General features: G+C 54.1%; 7 protein-coding genes across 7 annotated transcripts; 3 read left to right on the top strand and 4 right to left on the bottom strand.

Moving 5' to 3' along the window:
- Positions 1-1,224: 1,224 nt before the first annotated feature.
- On the bottom strand, positions 1,225-3,336 carry BZA05DRAFT_172765 (uncharacterized protein). Its single transcript, XM_051479212.1, has 6 exons — positions 3,289-3,336; positions 2,637-3,205; positions 2,280-2,556; positions 1,922-2,221; positions 1,674-1,860; positions 1,225-1,626 (listed from the first exon to the last, which is right to left on the bottom strand). Exons 2-6 carry the CDS (start codon positions 2,924-2,926, stop codon positions 1,523-1,525), a joined length of 1,158 nt encoding a protein of 385 aa, XP_051335911.1. The 5' UTR covers positions 2,927-3,205; positions 3,289-3,336; the 3' UTR covers positions 1,225-1,522.
- A 1,228-nt stretch (positions 3,337-4,564) lies between these two features.
- BZA05DRAFT_427191 (uncharacterized protein) lies at positions 4,565-6,235 on the top strand (the record flags this gene model as incomplete). Its single annotated transcript, XM_051486047.1, has 5 exons — positions 4,565-4,748; positions 4,802-5,004; positions 5,068-5,499; positions 5,551-5,867; positions 5,920-6,235. The coding sequence occupies 5 exons, from the start codon at positions 4,565-4,567 to the stop codon at positions 6,233-6,235; spliced, it is 1,452 nt and encodes a 483-aa protein (XP_051335912.1).
- A 2,124-nt stretch (positions 6,236-8,359) lies between these two features.
- Positions 8,360-10,253, bottom strand: BZA05DRAFT_427192 (uncharacterized protein; the record flags this gene model as incomplete). Its single annotated transcript, XM_051486048.1, has 4 exons — positions 8,360-8,712; positions 8,773-9,590; positions 9,832-10,072; positions 10,154-10,253. 4 exons carry the CDS (start codon positions 10,251-10,253, stop codon positions 8,360-8,362), a joined length of 1,512 nt encoding a protein of 503 aa, XP_051335913.1.
- Positions 10,254-10,418: 165 nt separating this feature from the next.
- Positions 10,419-11,440, bottom strand: BZA05DRAFT_172861 (uncharacterized protein). Its single transcript, XM_051479213.1, has one exon. It carries the CDS (start codon positions 11,319-11,321, stop codon positions 10,761-10,763), a length of 561 nt encoding a protein of 186 aa, XP_051335914.1. The 5' UTR covers positions 11,322-11,440; the 3' UTR covers positions 10,419-10,760.
- Positions 11,407-13,208, top strand: BZA05DRAFT_421784 (eukaryotic translation initiation factor; the record flags this gene model as incomplete). Its single annotated transcript, XM_051485756.1, has 7 exons — positions 11,407-11,436; positions 11,582-11,699; positions 11,825-11,893; positions 12,026-12,384; positions 12,440-13,006; positions 13,069-13,133; positions 13,187-13,208. The coding sequence occupies 7 exons, from the start codon at positions 11,407-11,409 to the stop codon at positions 13,206-13,208; spliced, it is 1,230 nt and encodes a 409-aa protein (XP_051335915.1).
- A 1,202-nt stretch (positions 13,209-14,410) lies between these two features.
- BZA05DRAFT_438900 (uncharacterized protein) lies at positions 14,411-16,643 on the bottom strand (the record flags this gene model as incomplete). Its single annotated transcript, XM_051486518.1, has 8 exons — positions 14,411-14,630; positions 14,689-14,799; positions 14,853-15,076; positions 15,121-15,170; positions 15,474-15,537; positions 15,719-15,826; positions 15,920-16,156; positions 16,548-16,643. 6 exons carry the CDS (start codon positions 16,641-16,643, stop codon positions 14,864-14,866), a joined length of 768 nt encoding a protein of 255 aa, XP_051335916.1. The 3' UTR covers positions 14,411-14,630; positions 14,689-14,799; positions 14,853-14,863.
- A 4,352-nt stretch (positions 16,644-20,995) lies between these two features.
- On the top strand, positions 20,996-25,684 carry BZA05DRAFT_172980 (uncharacterized protein). The gene is made up of 4 exons (XM_051479214.1): positions 20,996-21,209; positions 21,417-21,797; positions 21,969-22,126; positions 22,203-25,684. Exons 1-4 carry the CDS (start codon positions 21,194-21,196, stop codon positions 25,554-25,556), a joined length of 3,909 nt encoding a protein of 1,302 aa, XP_051335917.1. The 5' UTR covers positions 20,996-21,193; the 3' UTR covers positions 25,557-25,684.
- Positions 25,685-26,036: the final 352 nt, after the last annotated feature.

Raw genomic sequence — 26,036 nt, forward strand, 5'->3', positions numbered from 1 at the left:
GGACTTCTATGCAGGGTGAAGGAAGAAATCGCGGCCACGAGCGGAGTGAGGAAGATTGGTACTCCATAATACATTAGCATCACCTCGACGTTTCGACAGAGAAATAAAAAAGGCTTGATCTTCCCACATCTTGGCTGTGATTAGGTATCTCATCTCGGTGGATGCCGTGTCTAGTTGGAACGTAATCACGCAAAACAGAAGGTCCGAGGGCAAAAGAAAGTCCGAAGAGCAACTTGATTTCATAACCATTCCTTGCTGCGGGTCTCTACTATGTAGTATTCTTCCTATCCAGTGACGTCCAGCGAAGAGAAGTCCAAATCCAAGCCGCGATGAAATCACTCGACACAGCACAGCACAGCACAGCACAGCGTCTATTCTACGGTCTGTCACCCAGAGTTGAGCATGAGCGTGAGCGACTGAATGCAGGAATTGAATGGGGAAGGGAGCCTTGAATCCTTGATGTAGGGTTTTGAAAACGACTGACGCTTTCCCTTTCCTTTCCTTTCTATTTTGTCATCTCATTGTTCTTCTTTCTTTCTGTCTTTCTTTCTATGTTTCTATGTGCGGATGGGCCGCCGGAGAGCAATAGGGAACCCACATCGAACTCGCGAGCTCGCGGCCAGCAGTCGCAGACAGTGGGGTGGAACTGGACGTGTGTATTGTATTGTACAGCCATGATCTGATAAGGTCGAATGCTATGTACCTATGATGATTAAACAAAACAAAATTGAGCATGAGCGTGAGCATGATCGTCAGAACGCAGTCCGAGTTTGGGCCAGGCGGCCGAAAAGATCGTCGTGGCCGCGAGTACCGGTGGGTATGCCTCTCATCCGGTCGAAAGCTGACTGGTTTGCGGATCCTGTGCGCACGAAACAGTTTCCAGTGATCAACATCCCGTACTCCAACGAACCAGAGGCTGACGGAAATGCGGGAGGCTGGGAGCTTCCATCGGACGAGGACGTCGAGACTCGACACAATGATAGTAGAGCAGCCGCAGCAATGTGGGGTAAGCAAAGAAAAGCTTGAAGGAATCGCGTATGGAATAGAGTACCTACATCAGATGACTTCCCTCTATATTTCGTACGATTGCACACGGGAGATTGACATCAAGGTTCTTCGAACGTCCGCGCTACCAAGTATAAGAAAAGCAGGCCCTCATATGAAGAACCTACGATTCTTATATGTATCAGCTGGCGATATTTTCAGTTACGGAGGCATCACTATGGACTTCTTGATGATGTGGAAGTCCCGATAACATTAGTTACGGCGACCTAACCACCTAAACTATGTACATATGTTGAGAGAAGAACCGGACGAGCGACCACCAGCACCCACGAACCGCAATCTTCACACCTATGCTCTGTCGGACCCCCCTCCCCCTAGATATAATCTCTCATAAAAGCATCATTAATCATCATTAATCATTCACAAATCATCACAGATCATCATGACTCAATACATTACCCCCGGCTCCCCCACCAACCAACCCTCCTGTACCGTATTTATACCCGTTGCTTTGCGCCTACCGCAACTTCAGCGTACAATCATCAGACCACGCTGACGAGTAACTCCTCAGCGTGTCCCCGCCAAATTTGATCATGGTGCTGATCTGGGGCATTTGAAGAGCTAAAGTTGAGTTAGCACGATGGGATGAGCGGCCTGGAGGCACGTACCTTTCTTTATGGCGCGCGTTCTGACGGCGTGAGGCGCAACTTCGGCCATTCGCAGGATCTGGTTGCACACCGCTTTGTAGTCGTCGTCGTGTTGGCACGCAAACTTGCAGATTTGTTTGTGGTCGCGCTCCAGCGGGTATCGTGGGTCGGCACCGACGTTTAGCAGCGCGGAGGAGCGCTCGACGATCTGCCATCCACTATACATCAGCATCATATAAACGACTGGAAGGAGGATAGAGACTACTCACAACATGGTCAAAGGCACTGACGACACGGGCTATCTTCGTCTTCTTAGTTTCGTAGAAAGTGGCCAGATCCAGGCCGTCGTGGTTCAATCTAAAGTCGTTTTCGATGTCGTCGAGTTGGCCCGAGTTCATGCACAGTGCTAGAATTAGGTCCTCCCGGACACCGAGAGCTTTGGCGGCGATGCCGAGAAAAGAGTTGCAGGCCAGATCGCTGCCCTTGTGCGGTGTGGCGAGGAAGACGATGCCGTGGGTTACTGTGCTGATCATGGCGGTTTGGGTGTCTTCGAGGGCTGTGTTGAGAGCCTAAAGAAAACTATTAACACTGACTTCTCCAGAGAAGAATGGGGGGGAGTGTAATTACCAGCTTGACAATGATCCCGCCCAAGCTGTGGCAAACAAAGATGATAGGCCTGTTGCATTCCTTTCGTCCCCGCTTGTTGATGATGGCCCAGAGCAGCCCCTGCGCAAATTCTGGGATCGTCGTCGTCGATGTTTTATCCCACACACTCGAGTTGTAGCCATAGGTCATGATCCGAGTCTTGGGCATCTGTGCAGGAAGGAAGTCTCTCAACCACATCCTATCACCCGAAGCCCACGAGGAAAATGCGTGGCCGTTGAGACCATGGACAGCAATAAGACTGTGGAGAAGAAGACATTTTGCTTCAGTATATGCCACACGAAAGAAAGCTACTCAGCACAGATGGGTGGGTGGATTTACTCGACTTCGTCCTGGTCACCGCTGGTCGAGAGGACGGTGAGGCCCAGAAATTCCGTGTCGATATTGGGTCGTTTCCCAAGACATTTAGCGGGCTTGAACCTCTGAACAGACCTGAACTTGTCGGCGGCCCTCTTGGACCCGAAGGTGATGGTTGCGGTCGAGACCGAGTTATGGGAGGAGTCGGTCGGTGCCAAAGATATACAGTCGGTTGAGACGCCGGCTGCCTTAGAGAGCTCCCTCCTGGTTGTCGTTCGTGGGATGCCGGTGAGTCTGAGGGTGGTGGAAGTCATGGTTAAGATTCATATACACCGAAAGTGTTTGTACTGTACTGTCTTCCTTCCTTTCTTTCCCCAGAACTAAGAGGGTGCGCGACTATAAAATAGCAAATCATCCCATGGCCCACGAGCTGGCCAAGTGCGCGGATTCCATCCATAGCCCAGCGGGTGTAACCTCCTGCTGCGGCTGCTGTCAGAACCCAATATGGTGTGGAGATAACGGCACTTGGAGCGAGCAGGATGCATACGATCACGACAGGCCCTGCGGTCGACCATACGAGCGTGCTACGGGTACTGGAATACGGTCAGTGGCTGTTGAGAGGACTCGTAGCTCTAGAACCAATGCGGACGATATGTTTCTTGTGCTCAGTACATACCTCTGACCGTTTTCTAAGAATATGATGCACAAGCCCCGCCCCGACACCGGTTCAATTGGAAGCGGAAGCTCGATGCCATGTACCGAAGCCGAAGGAATTCAGTGCCGCTTCCTTACTGGACCTGCATTGAAGTCTCCCTCTTGACAGCGCTTCCAGTATCGCCCGAGCATGTCGAAACTCCTCTAGTTCGCCTCAAGGGCTAACTGCTAAGGTTGCATCTTGAGACGGCTAATCGCTTAGCTAGTGGCAGTGCTCGACGGAACGAATCACGGCCATGCGGGGGAGGGTGCGTAGGGCAGTTTCAGCATTGGGCGGTTACGATCCGAGCCTGCGCATTGGTTGGCAGGAATGTCAACTAGCAGCTCCTGCATAATAATTATAGGGCGGAGGATATGGACGAGTGCCTTCTTCTTCCTCGTCCAATGGAGCTGCTGGAGTTTGAGCTTGACCCGAGAATATGTATGCAGGCCTTTGGGGGCTGCAGTCTCCGGGGGTTCCGCGATTCGAAGCTCTTCTGGAATTGATATGTATCATGACACCAGCCAGCAGCAAAAGCGGGGGCTTCACGATACGTGTCGAGAATCAAGGCCCGGGGAGCTCTGAAGCAAGTTGCAAAAGCGGGGAAAGCGATGCCAAAGCTCTTATCGAAGGAGGGTAGCGACCTGGGAGCAACCATAGAAGTCAAGTACTGCCCCATCTGGTCACCGGCGATCACTGGCCCGACGACATCGCAGAGATGAAATCAAGGCGGGCCGGCAGCTGCGGGTTCCCGCGTTGGAAGAGTCGTTTCAACGCCACATTCGACTGGTATGTATGGCCGGATTCTGCTGCAGTAGGAGAAGATGATGTTTGGTCGGATTCTGCCGCAGTCGGAGAAGAGCATGTTTGGTCGGATTCTGCTGCAGCAGGAGAAGAGCCATGGCCAGACCTCATCCGAGTTGCGAACCGTGCAGATCTCTCCGTTGATCGCTCCGAATCGCACGAAATACCGCATCCCGCTTGAGGTCTTCTGATGATAATTTTTCAGAGTCTGAGGGTTTGGCTTTTCTCAATTTGCAATCATGGTTGAGTGTTTGAAAGTCTGGATTGACGGCGGGATCTCGCTTGTGAATCGATACCGCTAACTGCCGAGAGTGAGTAACTTGCAAAGCTTGAACAGCGTTCTCGCAAGTTCGTAGCCAGCCGCAGAGCGCATCCTGGACCTCTCGGTATCTGCCGCACTCTGAGGCACCCCCCGTCGGTCAAACCCCCCAAACTCCACCCCGTCATCGATCCAATGCAGTTCGTCCGCCCCCTCCGTCTGAGCACGAAACGAATTGTTTCGCTACGCCCAATTCCAATCACCAGATACCACCGGACCTATGCCACCACAACCACCACCACAACCAACTCAGCAGTTATCTACGATGTAGTTATCGTTGGTGGAGGACCAGCGGGACTTTCGTTGGCCAGCGCGCTGCGTATGACGTTCTACCACCACCCCCCACCATTTCCTCGTGCTGATGGGTCGCAGGCTCCTCGCCAGCCACGAACGCGCTCAGAGTCGCGCTCATCGAGGGTATGGATCTGGAGCCATTGAGGAAGTGGGCACCGGAGCCGAGGACTTACTCGAATCGCGTCAGCTCGTTGACTCCGGGATCGGTTAGGTTCCTTAGCGATACTGGCGCGTGGAATCATGTTCGGGGGGAGCGGGTACAGGCATACGATGGGATGAATGTCAGTCTGAATCATTTAATTTTGGGGCGGGAGGGCGGGCGCGCTGATGTGTTGGCTGGATAGGTGTGGGATGGTGTGTCGGGCTCGCAGATTTCCTTCTCGGCGGGCTTGCAAGGATCGGAGTCGACGATTGCGTACATGTGTGAAAACAACAACCTCGTCTCCGGACTCCTCTCGAGGATCGCTGAGCTCGGTGAGGGGATTGATATCATGGACAAGACGAGGGTGGAAAAAATCAGCTTCGGTGAGGACAACGGGGAGCTGGATCTGCGATCATGGCCGGTCGTGCAAGTGTCCTCGGGCAAGCAGTTAGCAGCGCGGCTGCTCGTTGGCGCTGATGGCGCAAACTCTCCAGTGAGGACGTTTGCGGATATTGAGACACGCGGATGGGATTATGGAAGGCATGGGGTTGTCGCTACGCTAAATCTGGAGGAGGAGGGAGAGAAGATCGCGTATCAGCGGTTCCTACCAACGGGCCCTGTCGCAATGTTGCCCGTAAAGTCCCCGTAGCTCGTTGTTGGCTTTGGGCTGACGGCTCGATGACAGTTACCAGGGCCGTACGCCTCACTCGTATGGTCAACCACACCGCAGAACGCAGCAGCTCTCAAGACACTAAGCTCCGACGGCCTTGCGGCGATGGTAAATGCCGCCTTCAGGTTGAGCCACGTCGACATCGATTTCATAGTTTCCAACTTCAAGGCTGGACTCGTGGACGAGGTCGCATGGCGGGAAAAATCCACCTCCTTCGATACCTCCCGCGTTCCTAGCAGAGTAGTTGGTGTGCAGGAAAAGTCCGTAGCCAGCTTTCCGCTCAAGATGCGACACGCAGACTCCTACATCTCCGAGCGGGTAGCGCTCATCGGGTTCGTCATCCAGCCCGCCCCATTTCCACCGTCCAATTCTAACAGCACGCAGCGATGCAGCCCATTCCGTCCACCCCTTAGCTGGTCAAGGCCTCAACCAAGGACTTGGCGACGTCAGGTCCCTCATAAAAACTCTTGAATTCGCAGTCCAGCACGGCCAGGACATCGGCAGCGTGCTCAGCCTCGAGCCGTATTTCTCAGAGCAGTATCTCAAGAACCATGTGCTCCTCGGTGTCGTAGATAAGCTGCACAAGCTTTATGCCACTACGTCGGCACCCGTGGTGGCGGCTAGGAGCTTGGGCTTGGACGTGGTCGATAAGTTGGGCGTGTTCAAGAGGTTCATCATGGCGCAGGCGGCGGGGAGGTGATGCAATATACATGGCAGACAATGATGGAGCAAGAACCCGTAGAGGATCAGATTGAGGTCGAGACAATTTCATTTTACCCATCACATACATAGGATAGACTGATGAGCGTGAGGTCGTGCGAGATATGTTGGAAAGAAACAGCCAACACTGAGGTCTGAGGTACATAGAAAGGGTTACCTACCTCATAGGTGAGTAGATATGGTGGTGGAGTACTCATAGGTAGAGATCCTTTATAGACAGTCATCAATCACTAGGTGCCAGCTGCCAGCAGCAATTATTAAGCATCAAGTTCAAGTATCCATCACGGAAAAAACCCGCGCGGTCTAGTAGTCCATGCAATCGGCGAGGGGAGCCGACTGAAAGTTCTGGGTTCAACCCGGGTAAAGGACCTTGTTTCGACTCCTGGGGTTTCCAAGTCACCCAGGAACTGTGGTTCTTCACTGCATATCACTCGTCGCAGGATATCACGACTTGGAATATTATACCCCGCAGCTGGTGCCCAGCAAGAGTGACGCTTGCGAGATGAATCCGAGAAGAGATGCGGCTGTCTAAAGCCACGCGGAAGGAAGAGTAACAGGGCCACGCTGGGAGGCGTTCGTGGTAAAAGTTTAAAAAGGCCTCCACATGGCACAAACGTCCATACGGCGTTTTCCTTCCCTCCCACCATCCATTTATCCACCTAACAACGTGGGTGCCACCCTCCTTCCCCTCCCCCACAAAGCCAACACCAATATACACCGACGCTAGAAATTTCAACCCAGGGTCCAAGTGTGCGGCCAGATCTGGCAGCGCTGCGATTGTTACTGTACCGAGATGACATTGCGCCCGCCGCCCAGCATAGTCCCGGATTCGGATTGCTGATTGCTTGATTAGTTCCCATGTACCTACTACACGTGGTAGCCCACCTTCCACCTCTCATCTCCCACATCCGCCCAATTCCCTTCTCTTCCCCCCTTCTCTTCCCCACCCTCCACCCAAGATCGATTCGCTGAAATCACCCCGCAGCCAACTACCATACGCCGTGTGTGTATGGGGACAGGCTATCTATGAGTCTCCACGCCCAAGAGCAGCGTGGCATCAGCACCAGATCAGTCACCAAACGCAGTGCCTTTCGACGACGACCACGAATGAGAACTGCCGCCGACCCCCCCACCTGGAAGACGGTCCGGATATTTCAAGCAATGCAGCGGTTCAGATGCGGCTTCGATTCGATTTGATGGGAGGCCTGCCACCTGGTCATGATACACGAACGAGCGGGGAAACGTATCGTAGGTATCTAGGTGGTTACCGTGGCCACGGGGCGGTTCGATAAGATGGGCGGGGTATGGGCTGGGCCGCTCTCCTCGTGGTCGGGGAGGAAGAAGAAGCTCACCGGTCGTGACGCGGCCAATTGGAAATTGGGCGTAGAGGTGAAACAAGGAGGGAGGTCAGGACTTAGGGACTCCGATGGATCTGTCAAATCAGGAAAGCATAAAGGAAATGCAATTGTGAACAGGAAACCTAATCTCCGCCATCGTTGGTATCGACTAACTATAGACGTTCCACTGGCACTCCTACATACCTAAATTGTACGGCCAGGCCAGGCCATTGGCTACTGATGGTCCGAAATCCGCAGATCTTCCCCGTAGCTAACCTTGATCGTGGACGTTCTATTGCATCTCCTCCATGGCCAATCCCGAATACTGATATGGACGCAATGCGAGTGTAGCCATGGCCATGGCCAATCCCGAATATGGACACACTGCGAGTTTCACCTTAACCATGGCCAATCCCAAATATAGACGGACTACGAGTATCCTCATGGCCAATCCCGATTGTAGACAAACTACGAGTCGCCATGGCCAATCCCGAATACGGACGTACTACGAGTATCGCCATGGTCAATGCCGAATACGGACATCCATCTGATACCTGGAATTCTCAGAAACGGTCGGATACAGATTGATGAAACCTTCACCCGCCCCCCTTCCATCAGACTCCGCAGAAACCCCCTCCAAATCCACGGCACATAAACTGAAAGGTATGATGTTTTGTCCAAGACAACGCATGTCTCTAAACAAAGAAGTCTGTACCTACAGTCCAGTCAATCTAATCTAATCTCCCCCTCGCAGCAGCTGCCCATCCCTATTCATCATCACTATCATCGGCACCTCCAAACCCAAAAGCGAACGAGAATCCTATTCCGCCCTCCTTTTTCTCCTTTTTCTCACCCACCAGGTCGCCCCACCTATTTCGCTTCTTGTTTCTCTTCCTCGCCTCGATAGCGTCCCTAGCCGCCGCAAGTTCTTTCGGGAACGACTCCTCCATGCGCTGCACAAACAGGCCGTACGGGTCAGCAACACGATCGCAGTTAAACCCACTCACGCTCTGCCGCTGCACATCCAGGAACTCCAGGGCCGCGGGGAGTTGTGTGCTGGGAATAAAGTTCTGGGTGAGTGCCAGCGAGGGCGCAGTGTTAACTACCAGGTGCCACCAGCCTATATATGTCTCCATCAGCAACTGTACACGGATCACTCGGCGACGGAAAATCTGCCTACCGGACGGAACATGCAGGACCTCGCCCGCGCGGCAGACACCCTCGATGCAGCCCTGCATTCCCCTCGCGGCACGGTGGAAGCCCACCAGCCACTCGGCGATACTGAGGGGACTAGTGACCTCGCTCTGGTCCTGAGAGACGAAGACGCCGGGCGGCGGGGTGTTAGGCGGAAACATTATCCAGTACTTTTCGCCCTGGAGCACGGCGTTCCACGCCGACGTTGCGTTCGGGTCCTTGTGGAAAGTGCTGCCGCTGCGAGCGGGGCCCAGGATGAGCCAGCGGTGGTCGGGGCGGTCCGCTCCGAGGACCTCGAAGAAGTCCCGGCCGAAGCATGCCGGCGCCGCGAAGCCGGATTCCAGCGCGCCCTGCGTCTTCGTGACGAAATGCCGGTCGAATAGGTACAGTGGGCTCTCGTCCGTTTGGTTCTCCATGTAGGAGATGTAGTCGCTCAGTCTCCAGTCGACGCTTTCGGCGCGGAACCGCACGTCGCCGTATGAGCGCTCGAGGGATTGGTAGGTCCAGTGGTCATCGCGGTAGCCGGACCAGGCCTTGACGGGCGAGGTGAGGATGAACGGCATGGATGAGTATTCGCCGTTGAACTGTGCTTCCGTGAGGTCGGGAAACCGCCGGATCTGGTTGCGCGGCGGGATGTTGGAGACGAAGGGCGCCAGCGGGATCTGCGACATGTGGAAGGGGCGGTATAGGGCATCGGAATAGAGGTCTGGTAGGGCGATGTGCACCTCGCGCGATTCTGGCAGGTCGAGGAGCGTGCGACGCCACGTTCCGCGCCAGGTAAAGGCCGTTTCGGAGGCTGCGGATCTGGAGGGGAAAAACGTCAGATGGGTGCACCAGTGGATAGTCAGTCATAGATACCGACTGCCTGCGTGTAACATGGAGAACGTGGATGCTGCCGTGCTATGGCTCTTGTGCGACATGCGACGAATGGCTGCGAACGATGGTGGATGCAGGGCCGCGCAAAGGGCAAAGCATTCCACGCAGACATCTCACGGACATCTGACAGAAATCTGACACACAGGCGGGCAATTCGGTTTCTACATACCCGATGAACAGGGCCTTCCACAGCTCCTCGGTGCGGCTGAAGCCATACAATGCTTTGCTGGTGGCAGCGAGCGCATTCAGATCGTCGGCAACAAGATATCCCAGCACCTGGAGGATCAGCTCGTCGGGGAAGAGGGCGAGCTGGCCGCAGGATGTGTCACGCAGATTGGTCGAGGACGTGAAGGCGTTGCCGCTTGGCTTGATGCGGAGAGGGTGTGGCTGGATGATCTCTGTTTCCGCATCTGTTTCAACCGTCGCCGCGGCCGCCGCTGTTTCCTCAGTTTCTTTTGCTTTTGGTGGTGGTGGTCCGGCATGTGCAGCACTGACGTCGTCGTGCAGGGAGCGTCCGTTGGGCAGGGTGGATTTTAAACGTTTCGACGGCGGAGACTCCCCGTGAGCCAGGGAAAAGAGCGAAGGGGCCATCGAGCAGAGGGAAGATTTCGAGAACGGTTTTGGAGGTGGATGAGGTAGGAGATGAGCGGCCACAGCAAGAGAGTGTGTACATAGGAGGTGAGGCTTGTAGGGTGTGATTTTCTTTCACGATTTTCCCGTCACTAAACTACAAAGGTAGATAACGGGCTACCAGGAAGAGTAGTAGATATTTGCTAAGGTACATCATGCCTATGATACTCAAGGACTTTCCCTTCCTCTGTTGTTGCGCTGACATCTTTCGTCTGGTTTTGCACGCGTGAGTTGGCACGTTTGATTCGATGCGGTTTGGCGCAGGTAAGGTTATTTTTGAGCTCTAAGGCCTTTGCCGTGGAGCGAGGGGATGTGTATCATGTAAGCATGTAGTGTGAGGGGGAAGGAGGAGGAGGGGGAAGGGCAGACATCGCGACTCCGGATCCGTTCTTTCGAACTTCTTCACGGCAAAAGGACTGGCCGTTCATGACTCATGGCTCGTGCCTCATGACTCATGGGCACAGTGCTTCACCGGTGCAGAACCGTACGAGCAGAGCAAGCAAGCATGTAGAGAGGACCGTACGACCAGAGCAAGTATCGAGAACCGTCTCCTCCCACGCCGCTCCCCGCGTGCTGTATAGGACCAGTAGCGCGAGCCGCCGCAGTGGTGGGAAGAAAGGCGGTCTTCGCAGCCATGGGAGAGATCGGGTCTGAGTTTTCGAAAGCGAAGTCGCTGGCTGAATTTTCGTCGTGGCTACTCCCACAATGGAAAGCAAAAAACTCGATCGGGCGATGACTCAGCTGAAAGAAACTTCGAACGGCGAGAAGCGATTGGCTGGGTGGGTCGAGAGTGCGCACAGTTGGTGGCGGGGCCAGAGGCCAGAGAAGTGAGAGAGAGAAAAAAAAAATTGAATGCAACCCACAAAACCCGCCCCACCAACACCACCGCCAGCCCTCCTCCCCCTCCATTGTTTTCGATAACACAACCATCTTCCCCACTACCCATACCACAACCACACAACCAAAAAACCACCGTAATAAAACTTCTCTCCGTTCGCTCGCAAAGACCAGTCTCCTTAACACTTCCATAGTTCACATCCAGGCCGTCTTTCGTCCGGATACACCCCGCGCACACATAACTACCACAAAACACCACAAACACAACTCGCCCAGCATGGCTACTGAAGGTCTGAAGGACGTCGAGGTACGCATCTCTCCATCTTGTCACCGCATCTCTTCTCGTCGTGCGACTTGCGCTCTTCTCCTATCGAGAAACTGGCGGCACCTTTCGCTCGCTGTGGTTGGCGGTCGCTCAACGTCGCGGCGGGGAAATTGCGGGGTTGTTGTAGTGGCCCGATGGCCACAAGAGGCTAACCCGCCATCTCGAACAGGGACAAATCGAGTCCAACTACGATGAGACTGTCGACAACTTCGACAGCATGAACCTGAAGCCCGAGCTTCTGAGAGGTATGCCTTCCCCGTTATCCCCTCACCCTTTGTGCGACTGCGACTCCGAAAGTCTACGTTGCTTTACATTTTGAGCCTCATCTTTACACCTGTAATGAACGAATGCTGACCTGTGTGGCTTTTAGGAATCTACGCTTACGGTTTCGAGCGCCCCTCTGCTATCCAGCAGCGTGCTATCCTACCCGTTATCAACAGTATGTCTCCCTCTCGACAGACGTCAACCGTCTGGCGCACATGAGCGGAACCCACGACTTCTAGTCGTTTCGTTTTCACCAGATGTTGCGTCGCACATGTATGTCCGCTCGTAAGGCTGACATTGTCTCCAGACCGCGACGTCATCGCCCAGGCTCAGTCCGGTACCGGAAAGACCGCTACTTTCTCCATTTCGGTCCTGCAGAAGATCGACCTGAGTGTCAAGCAGTGCCAGGCATTGATTCTTGCCCCCACTCGTGAGCTGGCTCAGCAGATCCAGAAGGTTGTCGTCGCCATCGGTGACTTCATGAACGTCGAGTGCCACGCCTGTATCGGAGGTACCGTCGTCCGTGACGATGTCAAGATCCTCCAGGACGGTGTCCACGTCGTTGTCGGTACCCCTGGACGTGTCCACGACATGATCCAGCGTCGTGCCCTCAAGCCCGATGCCATCAAGCTCTTCGTCCTCGACGAGGCCGATGAGATGCTGTCGGTATGTGACCGATTCCTCCACAGATCCCGATAATGTCACTAACGCCCTTTTCCAGCGTGGTTTCACCGAACAAATCTACGACATCTTCCAGCTGCTTCCCCAGAGCACCCAGGTCGTCCTTCTTTCGGCCACCATGCCCCAGGACGTCCTCGAGGTCACCACCAAGTTCATGCGTGACCCCGTCCGCATCCTCGTCAAGAAGGCTGAGTTGACCCTCGAGGGTATCAAGCAGTTCTACATTGCCGTGGAGAAGGAGGAGTGGAAGCTCGATACCCTGTCGGACTTGTACGAGACCGTCACCATCACCCAGGCCGTCATCTTCTGCAACACCCGCAGAAAGGTCGATTGGCTCACCGAGAAGCTCACCGCCCGTGACTTCACCGTCTCTGCCATGCACGGAGATATGGACCAGACCGCTCGTGACTTGATCATGAAGGAGTTCCGCTCCGGCTCTTCGCGTGTGTTGATCGCCACCGATCTGTTGGCCCGTGGTATCGATGTCCAGCAGGTTTCCCTGGTCATCAACTACGACTTGCCCGCAAACCGTGAAAACTACATTCACAGAATCGGTCGTGGAGGTCGTTTCGGACGCAAGGGTGTCGCCATCAACTTCGTCACTGCTGTGAGTATCCCCTGGACGAGAGGTTCTTCTGTAAAAAAAATTGTCGCTGATTTCCATCACAGGAGGATGTTCGCATGATGCGTGAGATCGAGCAGTTCTACTCCACCCAGATTGAGGAGATGCCCATGTTTGTTCCCTCCAGATTTCTTTTGCCGCCAGCGGCTAACCAAGCAATTATAGGAACGTTGCCGACCTTATCTAAGCTCGCCATCCTCATACCTTTCATACCACGTTTGAGTGTAGGGAGCTCGATAATATAAAAGTTTCTTTCTTTCTTCGGTTTTCCGGATGGCTCCTCTAGGGATTTTTGTTTGCTCGGCTGGGGGGTTTCGGAGAAATAAAAGGAAACATAGGGTGGAGACATTGGATTCAACAAGGAGGTATCAAAAAAAAAAGTTTGCAACCTTTTGTGTCCGATCTTTTTCTTCTTTTCTTCGATCTCATGTTCTTTTTGTTTCTTTCTGAAGGTGTATGGCTGGAAGGCGTATTTTTTCTGCGTGAAGATTTCCGTTCCAGTCATGTTTTTTTCTCTACCTGTTTCTCTTTCTTTGTGTTTCGGATTGTGCCCTTTCCCCTTTTCCTCATGTGAGATGGTTTACGACTGGAGTGGTTGGTTTTCTTTGTTCGTTTTTTTTCTCTTGCTCTTTCAATTCTATGGAACTTTTTTGCTCCTTCTTTCTTCTACTACAGCGTGCGAGAAAAAGGTGGGCGGCGGCGGGTGGTGGGTGGTTTACGGGCGGCGGGTGGGCGTGCTATAGACTATTTCGAAGTTGATCTTGAAGTTGATTCTGAAGTAATTCTGAAAGCCGGTAGAGGTGGTGATGGTGTGCTATGCCGTGCTGTGCGAGAAACTGTCGTGGTGAAGATAGGTACAGTACCGAGGTGTAGACTGCCATGACTGCCTGGTAGTGAGATATAACTCTGTACAAACTTGCCATACCATTTAACTCTTCCATCCGATTTCGAGAATTTTACACTAGGTCTGCATCTCCAGAACCAAGTGATATCATACATGAGCACGGGAGAAAGTGCCTGAGAGGGGCGAGTGATATCGGTGCCCGCTGCGGGTGGGTATCGCCGCATCGGCCAATCGCAACAGCCGTGGGGATTGAATTGGTCTTTCACACCTCACACCTCACCTGCGGCCCGCAACTTTCAGGACCGCGCAGGGCAGGGTGGCTGGCTGGCTGGCTGGCTTATTGGCTTGTTGAACCAACGGATTTGTGCGTAGAGGGAGAGAGCGAGGGAGGGAGCGAGAGAGGTCTATGGCTCTTTTTCAGCTCGCCGCTCCCCGCCGTTCATCCAAATTATCCATCCATCCATCCATCCGTTCATTCAGCTGCAAAACAAAGCACAGCCGCAAATGATCGCTATGTAATGCGCACGGTATGTGCTTTGATTCACCCACTCCCCGCCCCCACTTCACATCTCACATACCCATAAACCCCCACCCCATCCCACTCACACCCCATCCTCGGTCTTCTTGTGGGTGTGTGGGTTTGTATTTCTTCGAGCGGGCAGTGCTGAGTGGTTTGTAAGTATTTCCGCTCCTTCCTCCTCATGCCCAATTAGCGCTGATTCGCTGAATTGGCGGCCGCGGTCCGTTCGGTCTCTCTTCGGCTGGCTGGCTATTGATTAATGACTAATGATCATTCCCGCTGTTCGCGATACTTATCAAGTACCTGGTTAACTAGTGGCGGGCGGTGGACGGTGGGCGATGTTTCATTCCCTCGCCGCCTGCCCGCTAGCACGCCAGCACGCTTTTCCGAGACCTCTGGCTGATTCTGATATACCTACCAGTGGTTAGTGCTTCCAGTGTATATAATACCTATCGATGGTGATCTACCTTCTTACTGCCTAGAGTAACAGGTACCTATCCGGTTGCTGGCAGCGGATCCAGAATCTCAAAGAGTCGAAAAGTCGAAGCTTCCCCAGCTTCCCCAGCTCCCCTTCAGCTACCCAGAATCTTCCGGTGAAGTGAAGTGAAGTGCACACCTGCACAACCTGCCTACTTGGGTGTGCACCCTGGATGGCAGCTGTCTTGTGGCTCTGATTTGTGGAAATTCGGACCTGTCATAGTTATCATAGGTACTTCCCTGCTGTTTATCTCGTACTGTGTGCTTGTAAGTTGTATGTAGGGGGGCACCCTGGATCACGGTTTTTCCTGTGGGGCTTCTTGTATGTACCAAGTGTGTATGTGGACCCGTGGTAGATCCTCGCAGGGCGAGCCTCGGAGTGAGTATCATACTTTTTGCCCAACTGGAACGTGGCCCGTGGGTGGTTAACTACGGTTGTCCGAGTGGCCGGATGGCCGCCATTAACAATCCATAGGTGAGTACATGCCCCGCTGGTTGGCCGCAATCGTCGGCGTACTCGACCTATTGCTATCGAAACATGCGGACCACCAATTGCCAAGCACGCCTGCGAGCTGAAGAAGAGGGATGGATACCTATGATACTATACCTACCTGTGTTGTTCTGCACGCTTCTCGAGTCTCGACGATCAATGTCCAGCAGCCTGCGCGCAGGGGCCTGGGTGGTACATCATAGGGTACTCTACATATGCTCGGAGGATGACGCGGCTCGAACACTACTAGGTATGATAGATACATCACAGTTATGCAAACCCTGCCGTTGATCCAGCCGGGCAGCCGGAGCCGAGCTCTTGCGACTCGAGAGTCGAGGTGACTGCTTGGGTACTCTAAACACCCACCCAGTCACTGCATTGCACCACGTCGTTTGGCAGCCCGGCGGTGGTCTCGGCATGAGACCGAGTCACTAGGTAGATGACTCCAGGAATGACTGGACATGCTGCAACGTGCTAGGTAGAGTAGGTAGAGTAGCAGTATTGTTGATGGAACCGGGGAGGGGCGATGTATATCGCGATCCTCAGTCGTCGAAGCTTCATCCCTACCACTCCTCCCACAGCACTCCGCGCAACACCGGTACCACCGCATCTCAGCCCAACATTCACCAGTGGTGCATGCTCTTGGATCCGGGCACTTTTGAAGTCGTCCAGTAGCGGAGTGGTATGTAGGGACGTCGTCGTGGACGAGAGGGTGATCTTGGCTGCTCTTGCAAGGGTATCGGTGTCGCTAGCTACGGGATCGTCCTTTGGCGTTGCGAGCCGCACGCGGTCACGGTCACGGGACTGGGCAACAGCAGATGGGACCAAACAAACCTACACCTACGGTACCCTCCACCACCACTCTACCTCCTACATATGCTTCAAACTCCCTACTGGCTCCAACTAACTAACAACCCCGCCGCTCTTCTTCTGATCCATTCAACCGTCCGCTCGACATCCGAAACACTTCTCGCACGATGATGTTGAATGCAGCCAATTGCATCTCCGGCCTGGGCGGACGCCGCAAGTGTGCACCTGCCGCATGCTATGTACCACCTCTGTTTCCGCACCGTGCACAGCCACTACATTGGTGCTGAGGATATTGGTTTCTGAAGCTGAAGAAACTGGAGTCGGCTCGATGGATGAGCTCGAAATGAGTATGAACAGCTTCTTGCTATGTAGGTAGGTAGTCTACTCCGAGGTCCTCAATCATAATATCCGCCCCGAAGCTTTCGTCGAGACAAGCCCCGTTGGATTGGCCCTGATACTCAGCCATGTGCATTGCCGACATGGCTTGGAGCATGATCGTTACTGGTGCAGTGTTGCTACCTGGCCCATCTTATGTACTCTGATTGTACTCGAGGAACATCAGAGAGCACGTCGTCGAACTGGTAGAGAAACTCGAGAAACCCACATGGTTCGTTTGATCTGTTTAGTGGCGGATGAGCTACCTACTTGGAAACGCACGATATCCTTCTTCCTATGTGGTTACGTTCTTGACGGTGTCAAGAAAGCTCTCGGAGGCGTATGGGATCCGGACGTTCTCCGTCCAGCTTGTGGATGGTCCTTCACTGACACACTGACCGCCACAGGAATCGAGAGCTACTCTTATCACATACAAGCACATAATTACGGTTCATACAGCCAGACCTGTGAATCGGGCGCCCAGTCCGTCATTGGGAATGCCCGAGACGAGACGAGACGGAATCAATCGGGCCCAAACACGGAGGAAAACGGGTTTCGGGATCGTGCAGAGGAAGACGTCTGACGAATATCCCACCGGGCCCTACGTAGAATGAGGTTCACTTCCGTGACGGACGGAATTTCGGGTTTCCCAACAACCGTCGGAACAAAACACTAGTTACTCTAAACGGCCCGCCACGCTACTCTATTATATAGTTCTCGGCCCCCATTCGGGATCCTGACATTTCCAATTTTCCATCCCCACTGCCCAGATTGGACGGCCCCGGCTGCGGAAAAGACGGCCCCACACCCCCCGGGCCCTCCATTGATCTCCGCCCGGACGTTCAAATCCCCAGCCCTGTATACTCCACTAGGTATGCAGCCTGGTCCGAAGGCGCAGTGCGAGGACTCCGGAGATCCACAGGTTGCAATTTGCACGTGTGAATTCGAAAGTTGAAACGGGGCTGCAACTCAGGTTTCAACAAGCAGTGGCCGAGCACCTGAGGGAGAAGGGAGAAAAGACTTCCGCATACCCACGTGCGACAGTTGGGAGGATTACGGCGTTGCTCAGCAATTACGAGTGTTCCGATTTTCCTCACGCACTCCAGTCTCCAAGCACTCCATCTACCTACTTCGGACGAAGATGCATATGGCGATCCCTATCCTGTCCAAAAGCCCCTAACAGTCGGTTAGAATAAAGCCGGCAAAAAAAACCAATTTTTTTCTCTCTTTCGGAAAACGGAACAGAGATTGGGCTGGGCTGAGCTGGTATTTGAGGCTAACTATGGCCCAAGGGGTCCAGATGTGGTGGTGATTCCGTGATTCCGCGATTCCGTGATGATGGTTATGCTACCCGAGTAGGCACCTGGGTCCTATCATATGCGAATAGTTACATAGGAGTACCGTACCTATCTCCAGGTACAAAACTACATAACCACATCCGGGAGCCAAAGAAAGAAAACTCAAAAACCGAAAACGAGAAAACCGCAGGCTTTGAATTTGGCTCTTCCGCAAACTCCGGCTCTCGCACGAAACGGTAACCAACGGGGGAGTCGGGACCACTGGGACCACTGGGACATGCTGTGATGCTGCACAGGGACAGGGTTTTCGTTTCGTATCACTCGAGAGGTCAGGCTCGGCGGCGAGATCGACAGCTGCAGCCCGCCCCCCCTCCCCCCCTCCCCCTCCCGCCCGCCCCCGAGGAGAAGAAGTGGAGGAAGGAATTCGGAACAACTTCTCTACTCTGGAGTAGAGTAGAGTCTACCGTACTGGGCGGTTGCGACCGACACTACGATGATGAAGTACCGATAGAGATAGTAGTTCGGATATCGCGGCCTTGACAAGCGCTCCTAACGTACCTACTAACTATTATTTAGTAGCGGAGCGGAGGGCATTGACCTCGACATATATATTACTACTAACTATTACTAGTAGTACTACATAGCAGGAGGGTTGCGCTATGATGGACGGGTAGACACGCTGCATGAAGAGAGGTCCCGACGACATCCGCCGAACGCTGGGCGCGCGGGGGGCGGGGGATGATCCCTTGTTATCCGTCGACATCGTCGCCAGCACGATTCCGGATCTACCTAGGTCCTACATACGGTATCGCATCAACTTGCTCGACCGACTCAAGTCTCGAGCGCTCCAGCGCTCCAAGCCTACAACCTCCAACAGTGAACACAGCTTTCGGCGAAAACCCGCAGGCGTGCATCTATCTACTCATCCATGTCCTGAGATACATACATAGATACCTACGGCATCGATCGGCTTCGGAAGGGCGCCGCATGCAGCAGCAGCAGCAAGGATAGGAGAGGATAACTACGAGTCTGCGACTCACCTGGGGCTTTCTTTACTCGAAGTACTGGATACCTATTCTACTGGGGCCGCGAGGAAGTCTTCTACGGTTCTATACCCGGCGTTTGGAAGACCTTTTCAGCTGGTCCTGGTAGTTGGGCGAACCACTCGGATTCCAGGGCTGCGCCAAGGGAAGCCCGTCAAAAGTCCGCGGGTCAACCGAACGTCTCGTTGTAGTTATGTGTGTATAGTACGCTCTCCAGGTCTGCGGAATGGAGCTCGAGTGCCGAATGCCGAGGACCGGAGTACAGTACATACACGCAAAATGGCACGACAGATGCTGTGTATACTATAGTAGGTACTATGGTTGCCGACGGAATAGACGGATAGGTGGGTACGGAGAAAGATTCGGCGCCGCGGATTGAAGTGGATTGGAGAATATCGGTGCCAACGGGGCCGGTAGTGGAGATGCGGGGACCGGCGGAGATTTGGTAGAGACGGCGAGGTTGAAGTCGAGGTCGGAAGATCAACCGGTCTGGTAGTGGGGATGATCGCAGATTCACAGTGGGGGAGTTTCGACTTGTTATAAATGTATAATACGTGGAGTATTAATGTGATGTCTCGGCCGAGGCACACTCCGATGGGGACCGGCGGCGGCGGCATGACGTGTGGGCGTACGAGAGAAGAATCGAATGGTCTATGTACTGCCTATATGCAGCGGGAAAGGTGTGCGATGAAGAATCGTTCGTTGAGTACGGTTCGAGAAGGGCCTGATATCTAGACTTATCTAGTTAAATCCCGGTCCGATTCACAACGCCACAGGTCCCGCGATCAGCCGGTAGGCCGGACGGGGCACGCGGGGTACGGTAGCTAGTACTTACCTAAGAGAATGCGTGTAGATGTTCATCCGGGATTGCGTCTTCTTCATGTTCCTCCTCTTCTTCTTCTTCCCTCCCATCGTTTCTCGTGCGCTCAGCCTCATCCTCAGCCTCAGCTCAGGGCATCCGATCTGTACCTCGTATGCATACGTACATGAATACATAATTCGATTCTCGTGCTGCAGGCTGCGATGGATAGCGATAGTCCACTATTATAGGGCCATAGGCACATCGTGTTGGTTGGTTCGTGTTTGCGACGTGCGCCGCTGCTGGAGTGTCTGCAGGCCCTGTGCAGGGAGTACCCCCCCAGGGACCCAGGACTAAGTTATGCGTCTATTTTCGGGGCCATGACGACGCCTGCCCGTCGCACGTCGCCCACAACAGCCCTCACCGTCCACCCACGCTCACCCACGCCCCATCGCCAGTCCGGGAGGGTGGAGTACCGAGCCGATCATCAGATAAGATGGGTACCCGTTGGCAACGAATGCGAGGGAACCTCTTGCCGTTGCGGGCGCCGCGGCGTAGGTGGCTGGCTGGCTTGCCAGGCAAGGTTTATATGTACTGCTGAAGAGGGAAAGCAGATACCCAGAGCACTCTATACGTATGTAGCGGTGCCGGATGCCCGGGAGGGGCAGTTCGAACTGGAACTTCGAGCTGCTGCAGCAGGTCCTCTGCATCCTCTGCATCCTGGGGTGCGCTGCTTGTAACTCTATGTACTTGCCTAGGTACATGCCTCAACTGACATGAGGCGTTGTTTTCTCTCGTCATCACTGATTCCGAACATAGCCCACACATATACTCTACCCTACTCTACCTCTTCCCAGCCAACATCCACACACACCCACCCACCACCCCCGGCCAGTCTCCTCCTCCTCCTCCTACATTTCCACCGCTTGTGGTTGAGCCCTCTCGTCACTCCCTTCTCTTCCTCGTATTCCTCCTCGATCTCACCGTCATCCCATCTCCCCCGCGCTCAGTATACTTACTAAGTACTTACCTACCGACCTACCTGGCGGCATCAGTTCATTGTTTTTGTCAGAGTTATGAATTGAAACTCTCCATCGGTTTACCAGGTGCCACTTATTGAAAAGACGAATTCCTGGTTCCAGTGCTGTTGTATCCGCCATTTCCGCCAGTTCCCGCCTTTCGGATCTCGAAAATCCCCCTCCGTCGAAATCCCTACCTACCTATTTAATCTTCCCCGTTTCTCTCTCGCTCTTCGAACCTACCGTTCCTGCACTCGTTTTTGAAAGGAAATCGCTTTTCTTTGACGCAAAGCTCCTACAATACCTAACCGCAAATACCGGCCGACTTGTCGACTGACCTGACTACCTCTCGGAATCTCACGGCTTACTTGCGTATAACCTCGAAAGGCTCCTCTGCACGTTGTATAATTCTCCGGAAACGCCGGATAGAATCCCGAACCGGAAACAGTCGAAAAGGCCGCTCCGTCCGTGGGTGAGGGGGGGATAAGACATCCACAATGACTCGCGCTCGATGTAGGTGATCCTGCCGCGTTAATTTCTTCTTCCTCTTCTTCTTCTTCTTTACCCAGTTAAGGCCAGCCGAAGAAAAAAAAAGCGGCTGAGACCTTTTGGCGTTCTCAGCCCGGGCAAAAGTAAAAAAGAAGAAAGTCGTTGGGCCGAGGGGGGCATAGTACTCTATAGGCGCGGAGGCTGACACCCGTATCCGTGGCGCCTGCACAGCATGGTCCGCCTCCTTCACCAGCATCCTCTCCTCAAAGTCCTCTTCCGACTCGCGAGATAAGAAGGACAACGGAACAGGAGTAGGAGGAAGGAACCGCCTACGACGCGAAACTTTGAACTTGACCCCGGACTACGGCATCGCGACGCACGTTACCGCCGCCGACTCCAACTCTCCTACCTCGACTACGCCCCCCCACCCGACTCTCACCAAATCAAGACCGGCGTCGAGGCCGTTGAGCATCATGCAGATCGCGCCGTCCCGCGTGGAGGTCGAGGAGGATACGCTACCAGAGCTGCAGCCCGCTTTCAATCTACTCAACATACATTCGGAGAAGTTATATACTGAGGGTTATTTCTTGAAGCTGGCAGATCTTACACCGGGTGAGTGCATTCTTGCGCTTTGTATGGGGGGCGCGCGAGTGGGAGGATAGAGACGGGGGGAGGGGCGAGGGGGGTGGGGGGAGCGAAGGGGATAGGGAAATCTTGGACCGCGCACTGGACCCTGAAAAAGATGTGGAAGCTGACAATTTCCCCTGGATTTTGGCTCAACAGATGGAAAACCGAATGCCGACAGAACGTGGAAGGAATGTTTTGCGCAGTTGCACGGCACAGTGCTGTCGTTGTGGGATGCTGTGGAGTTGGAAACATCGGACCAGGGCACCGGCGTCGCGCCAATGTTCATCAATCTCACTGATGCGTCCATCAAAATGGTTAGTCAAGTGCAAACACGGCCACTCCCGACGGGACGGGCGGATCAACTAACGTTGGGGGGTTGCGCTGGTCTAGATCGATAAGATGCCGACACAATCACCGAATATCCCTCCTCTCACCAATGTCCTGCGCATATCTACAGCCGGACGAAATCGTTACCTTTTCCACTTTAATTCGCATCACTCGCTCGTTCAATGGACGGCCAGCATACGGTTGAGCATGTTTGAGCATGCTAAGTTGCAGGAGATCTACACTGGCGCGTTGATTGCGGCGAAGGGAAGAACATTGAACGGAATCACCCAGATTACGGCCAAGACAAACTTCAAGTACGAGGACTGGGTCAGAGTGAGATTTGGTGCCGGTACTCCGTGGAGAAAATGCTGGGCCGTCATCACGCAGCCCGACGAGAAGGTCATCAAGAAGGCGAAGGCTGCCGCCAAGAAGGCAGGCAATACTTCGTATCCACAGCACCCGATTTTCAAGGGAGACATTAGATTCTACGATTCCAAGAAGAGCAAGAAGCAGGCTCCCATCGCGACCATCGTGGATGCATATGCAGCGTACGCGATGTACCCGCAGGCCAAACAACTCATCGACATGTCCAGCTTGATCAAGATTGAGGGCAGAATAAGGATCCATTCGGACGAGCAGTCGGAGAGCGAAGGCTTCGTGTTTCTCATGCCGGACATTCACCCGGCCATCAGTGGATTCGAAACTCTGCTGCGGTGCTTGTTCCCGATCTACGACACATTCGCCCTCTACGGACGGCCTGGCAGGCTGATCCCCGATAAGACGGATCCTAGGAGCCTGATGTTCGCCATGCCCGTCGATACCAGCCTGCAATGCGGGTATTTAGAGGTCGTGGACGTTGTCAACATCGTCGTGACGGACGGAAGCAAGATCAAGTTGGAGTCGGAATGGAGGGACAGGCTGAAGGGCGCGACGCAAGAAAAGATCACCATGCTGTTGGATCGTAGGAGCAGGCCACGCGCAAGCATGCCGCCGGCACCACGCATCGCCTTCAACCCCGGATCGACATCATCGTCTTCCGGTCAATCGCAGCAGGCAGACTATCCTCCGCAGCATGTGCCACTGACTCCGGGATTGATTCACCAGCACAACAGATCGGCCTCGGAGGCAACTGGATTCATGAACTATCGGGGACAGAAGCCAACAGCACCGACGTCTTACTTCGCGAACGCTTCTGGGAGCAGCAATAACCGATACGACAACAATGTCCCGTCCTCGGGCCACAGTGAGACCTCGTCGGACGATAGCCTCTTCCAAGTCAGTCCCGCCGCCCGTCGTTTGCAGCAACAGACCAACCAGCCACCGCCCGAGCCCGTTCCCGTAACACCTACTTCGTTTCGCCCACCAAGCTCAAGGCCGCCGCAGCTGCCGTTGCCAGACATAGAGACTTCCAGCAACATGTTTGCTGGGGTTGTTCCGCCCAGGAATCCAAGCTTTTCCCACGGAAAACCGACGGTGGCTCGCAAGGCCGTACCGACCAGTCCTACCGGTCAACCACCGCAAGTCGCGCAACATCGGAATGGAGAGGAGAGTCAATTGGAAGCACCGCCCGGGTTTGCACTGCAGTCTTCGCACATAGTTCTTAGAGGCCCGCCGCCCAGAAACGACGAAAAGGAAGGATTTGATGACGAGTATGCGGACTACCCGCCGCCAGGGAGACCGATGTCACAAGAGTACACCGATCAAATACTCCGAAATGAGCCGCAAGCCAACCAGGGTCCTCCAGCGCCTGAATACACCGAACACAACCGTTCGTGGCAGCTGACTCCCCCATCCGAGAGAGATTACCGCGATATGCCTCCTACTCTCCCGCTGTCGCAACGCAAAACGCCTCCTCAAGCCAACAGCAGGACTCAACCACCACCTCTCAACACGAATTTTAGCCAGAGGTCCGTTGCTGCTGCTGCTGCAGAGAACAATACTCCCGACAGCACCACTGATCTTCCGCATCTGATCGACCAGAAGACGCTGGATAAGATTGGACCACAGCGACGGGACAGTCGTCGTTCAGTCGAGAGTTCGTCCGAAGATGAAGATACTCTTGATCGTAAGGCGATTGCAAGAGTGCAGAAGGTTTTGGCTGGTGGTGATAGCGACAGCGAATACGACGACGATGACAATGATGAGGAATCGGACAATGAGCCGGACTACGCAAGCAGCATCGATTCGCGTGCGGCAGCACCAAAGCGAGACGCCGATTTGCCTCGAGCTGGACGTATGAAGATCGTGGGCCAGAAGCCGGAACCCGAGGTTGTCATCGGTGATGTACACTATCGGCCTGGTTCCTCGGGAAAGCCACTCGAGCCGACGGACATCCCAAAGGTTGATTTTGGTATGACATTCAGCCACGGAAGATGTCTGTCGACGGATCTGAATGCGAAGGGCGTTCCGAGGAGTACTGTTGCTGGGGGTACTGTTGCTGCGGTTGAGCCCGAAACCTTCCCAACTCCGCAACGGGGTACAGTGGTTGGTGGTGGTGGTGGCAGCGGTCGGGGGAATCATAGTCGCGCACCCTCCATGTCGTCTGGGGGAAACCGCGAATCTCCGAGTTCTGAGGAACACTTGGGGAGACGGAGGAGTATGGCATGGCAGCCTGGTATCGTGCCGCCGCCAAACAACAACACCGACCGCACCGCCGCTGAACGATATGTTAGCGAGAGAGCTGCGCAAGCAGCCGCCACCAGCCAATCACGCAACCGCCAACTGCATCACAGGAAGCCATCCAGCACCGCGCCGACCCCTCAGCGGAATCAGTCGGTCGAGCATCTTCCCACCAGGCCGGCTTCCCGCGGCCCCAATGCAGCCTTCATGGCCCACGGCCTCGTGTCGGCACCGGATCTCTCGACCCATCTCTCGGCGCGCGAGCAGGAATACGTAGCTCGTGTGACTGGCTCGACGCTCCTCCACATGGAAGGTGTTCAGACCAATAATCCGCCGCACAGGGCGGGCCTCATCGGAGCCATCCATTCGAGGGAGACGGAAAAGCAGCAGATCAAGGAATCGTTCCAGCGCGGAACTTCTAGCATCACGGTCGAGCAAGAGATTGCGAGGCGGCAGCAAATGCAGGCGGCGAAGGAACAGGCCATGAGGGCGGGAAGGACGCCGAGTCCCAGGGCATTCTCGACGACCATGGACCAGCAGCAGCAGGGCTACTTCCCGCAGCAACAGATTCCGCCGATTCCGGCGCTGCCCCCGCCACCGCCGCCGCAGCATCAGCAGTTGCAGCAGTTCCAGCAGCAGCAACAGTACTTGCAGCAACAACAGTTGTTTCAGCGCCAGCAGTTCCTCCTGCAGCAGCAGCAGCAACATCAGCAGCAGCAGCAGCAGCAGCAGATCTTCTACGCGCAGCAGCAGCAGATGGGGTATGATTACTCTGGTCAACAGGGACAGGGACGTTGAATACCGAGGAGAGATTCAGCGAAGAATGAGTTGATTATTGTGGAATTTTCTTTCTTTCTTTTCTTCATTGTAGAGGTTGCATTTGTTGTCAAGTACCAAAATCTTGCAATTTGAGCGTTTGGGTTTTGTTTTGCTAGGATTTTTTTGTTTGTTTTTGTGTTTGTTTTCTTTTGCATCTGCCTGCCTGTTGTTTTTGGGGATTCATTTTTTCATTTTCGGGGGTTCTTTGGGTGTTCGTTTTGTTTGCCAATAATTATGACTGAAGTAAGTATTTTAACTGGATCTTTTTCTCTCTCTTCGTTTTTTTTCTGGACATGGACGGGCAAAAAGTGGATTTGCATGGAGTGGGGGGATGGGGATGTGGGATGGGGATGTGGGATGGGGATGGATGGGGGATATGTTTCTGTGGGTGTAAATGTTGGAGGGAGGGAGGGAAACGGTCATAATAGTGTGAATCTGCTTAGTGTCAGATACGAAGGC

The sequence above is a fragment of the Tricharina praecox genome, assembly GCF_024521635.1.
Source record: "Tricharina praecox strain CBS 144465 chromosome Unknown BZA05scaffold_30, whole genome shotgun sequence".
Lineage (NCBI taxonomy): Eukaryota > Fungi > Ascomycota > Pezizomycetes > Pezizales > Pyronemataceae > Tricharina > Tricharina praecox.

Excerpts from the sequence above, each read along its gene's own strand:
- BZA05DRAFT_172765 (XM_051479212.1), bottom strand. The coding sequence starts at position 2,926 with ATGACTTCCACCACCCTCAGACTCACCGGCATCCCACGAACGACAACC. Across the intron at positions 2,222-2,279 it reads GCGGGATCATTGTCAAGCTG|GCTCTCAACACAGCCCTCGA; the intron begins GTAATTACACTC and ends AGTTTTCTTTAG. Across the intron at positions 1,861-1,921 it reads TCAGTGCCTTTGACCATGTT|ATCGTCGAGCGCTCCTCCGC; the intron begins GTGAGTAGTCTC and ends AGTGGATGGCAG.
- BZA05DRAFT_172861 (XM_051479213.1), bottom strand. The coding sequence starts at position 11,321 with ATGGAAGTGTTAAGGAGACTGGTCTTTGCGAGCGAACGGAGAGAAGTT.
- BZA05DRAFT_172980 (XM_051479214.1), top strand. Across the intron at positions 21,798-21,968 it reads GCTGGCAGATCTTACACCGG|ATGGAAAACCGAATGCCGAC; the intron begins GTGAGTGCATTC and ends TTGGCTCAACAG. Across the intron at positions 22,127-22,202 it reads CTGATGCGTCCATCAAAATG|ATCGATAAGATGCCGACACA; the intron begins GTTAGTCAAGTG and ends GCGCTGGTCTAG.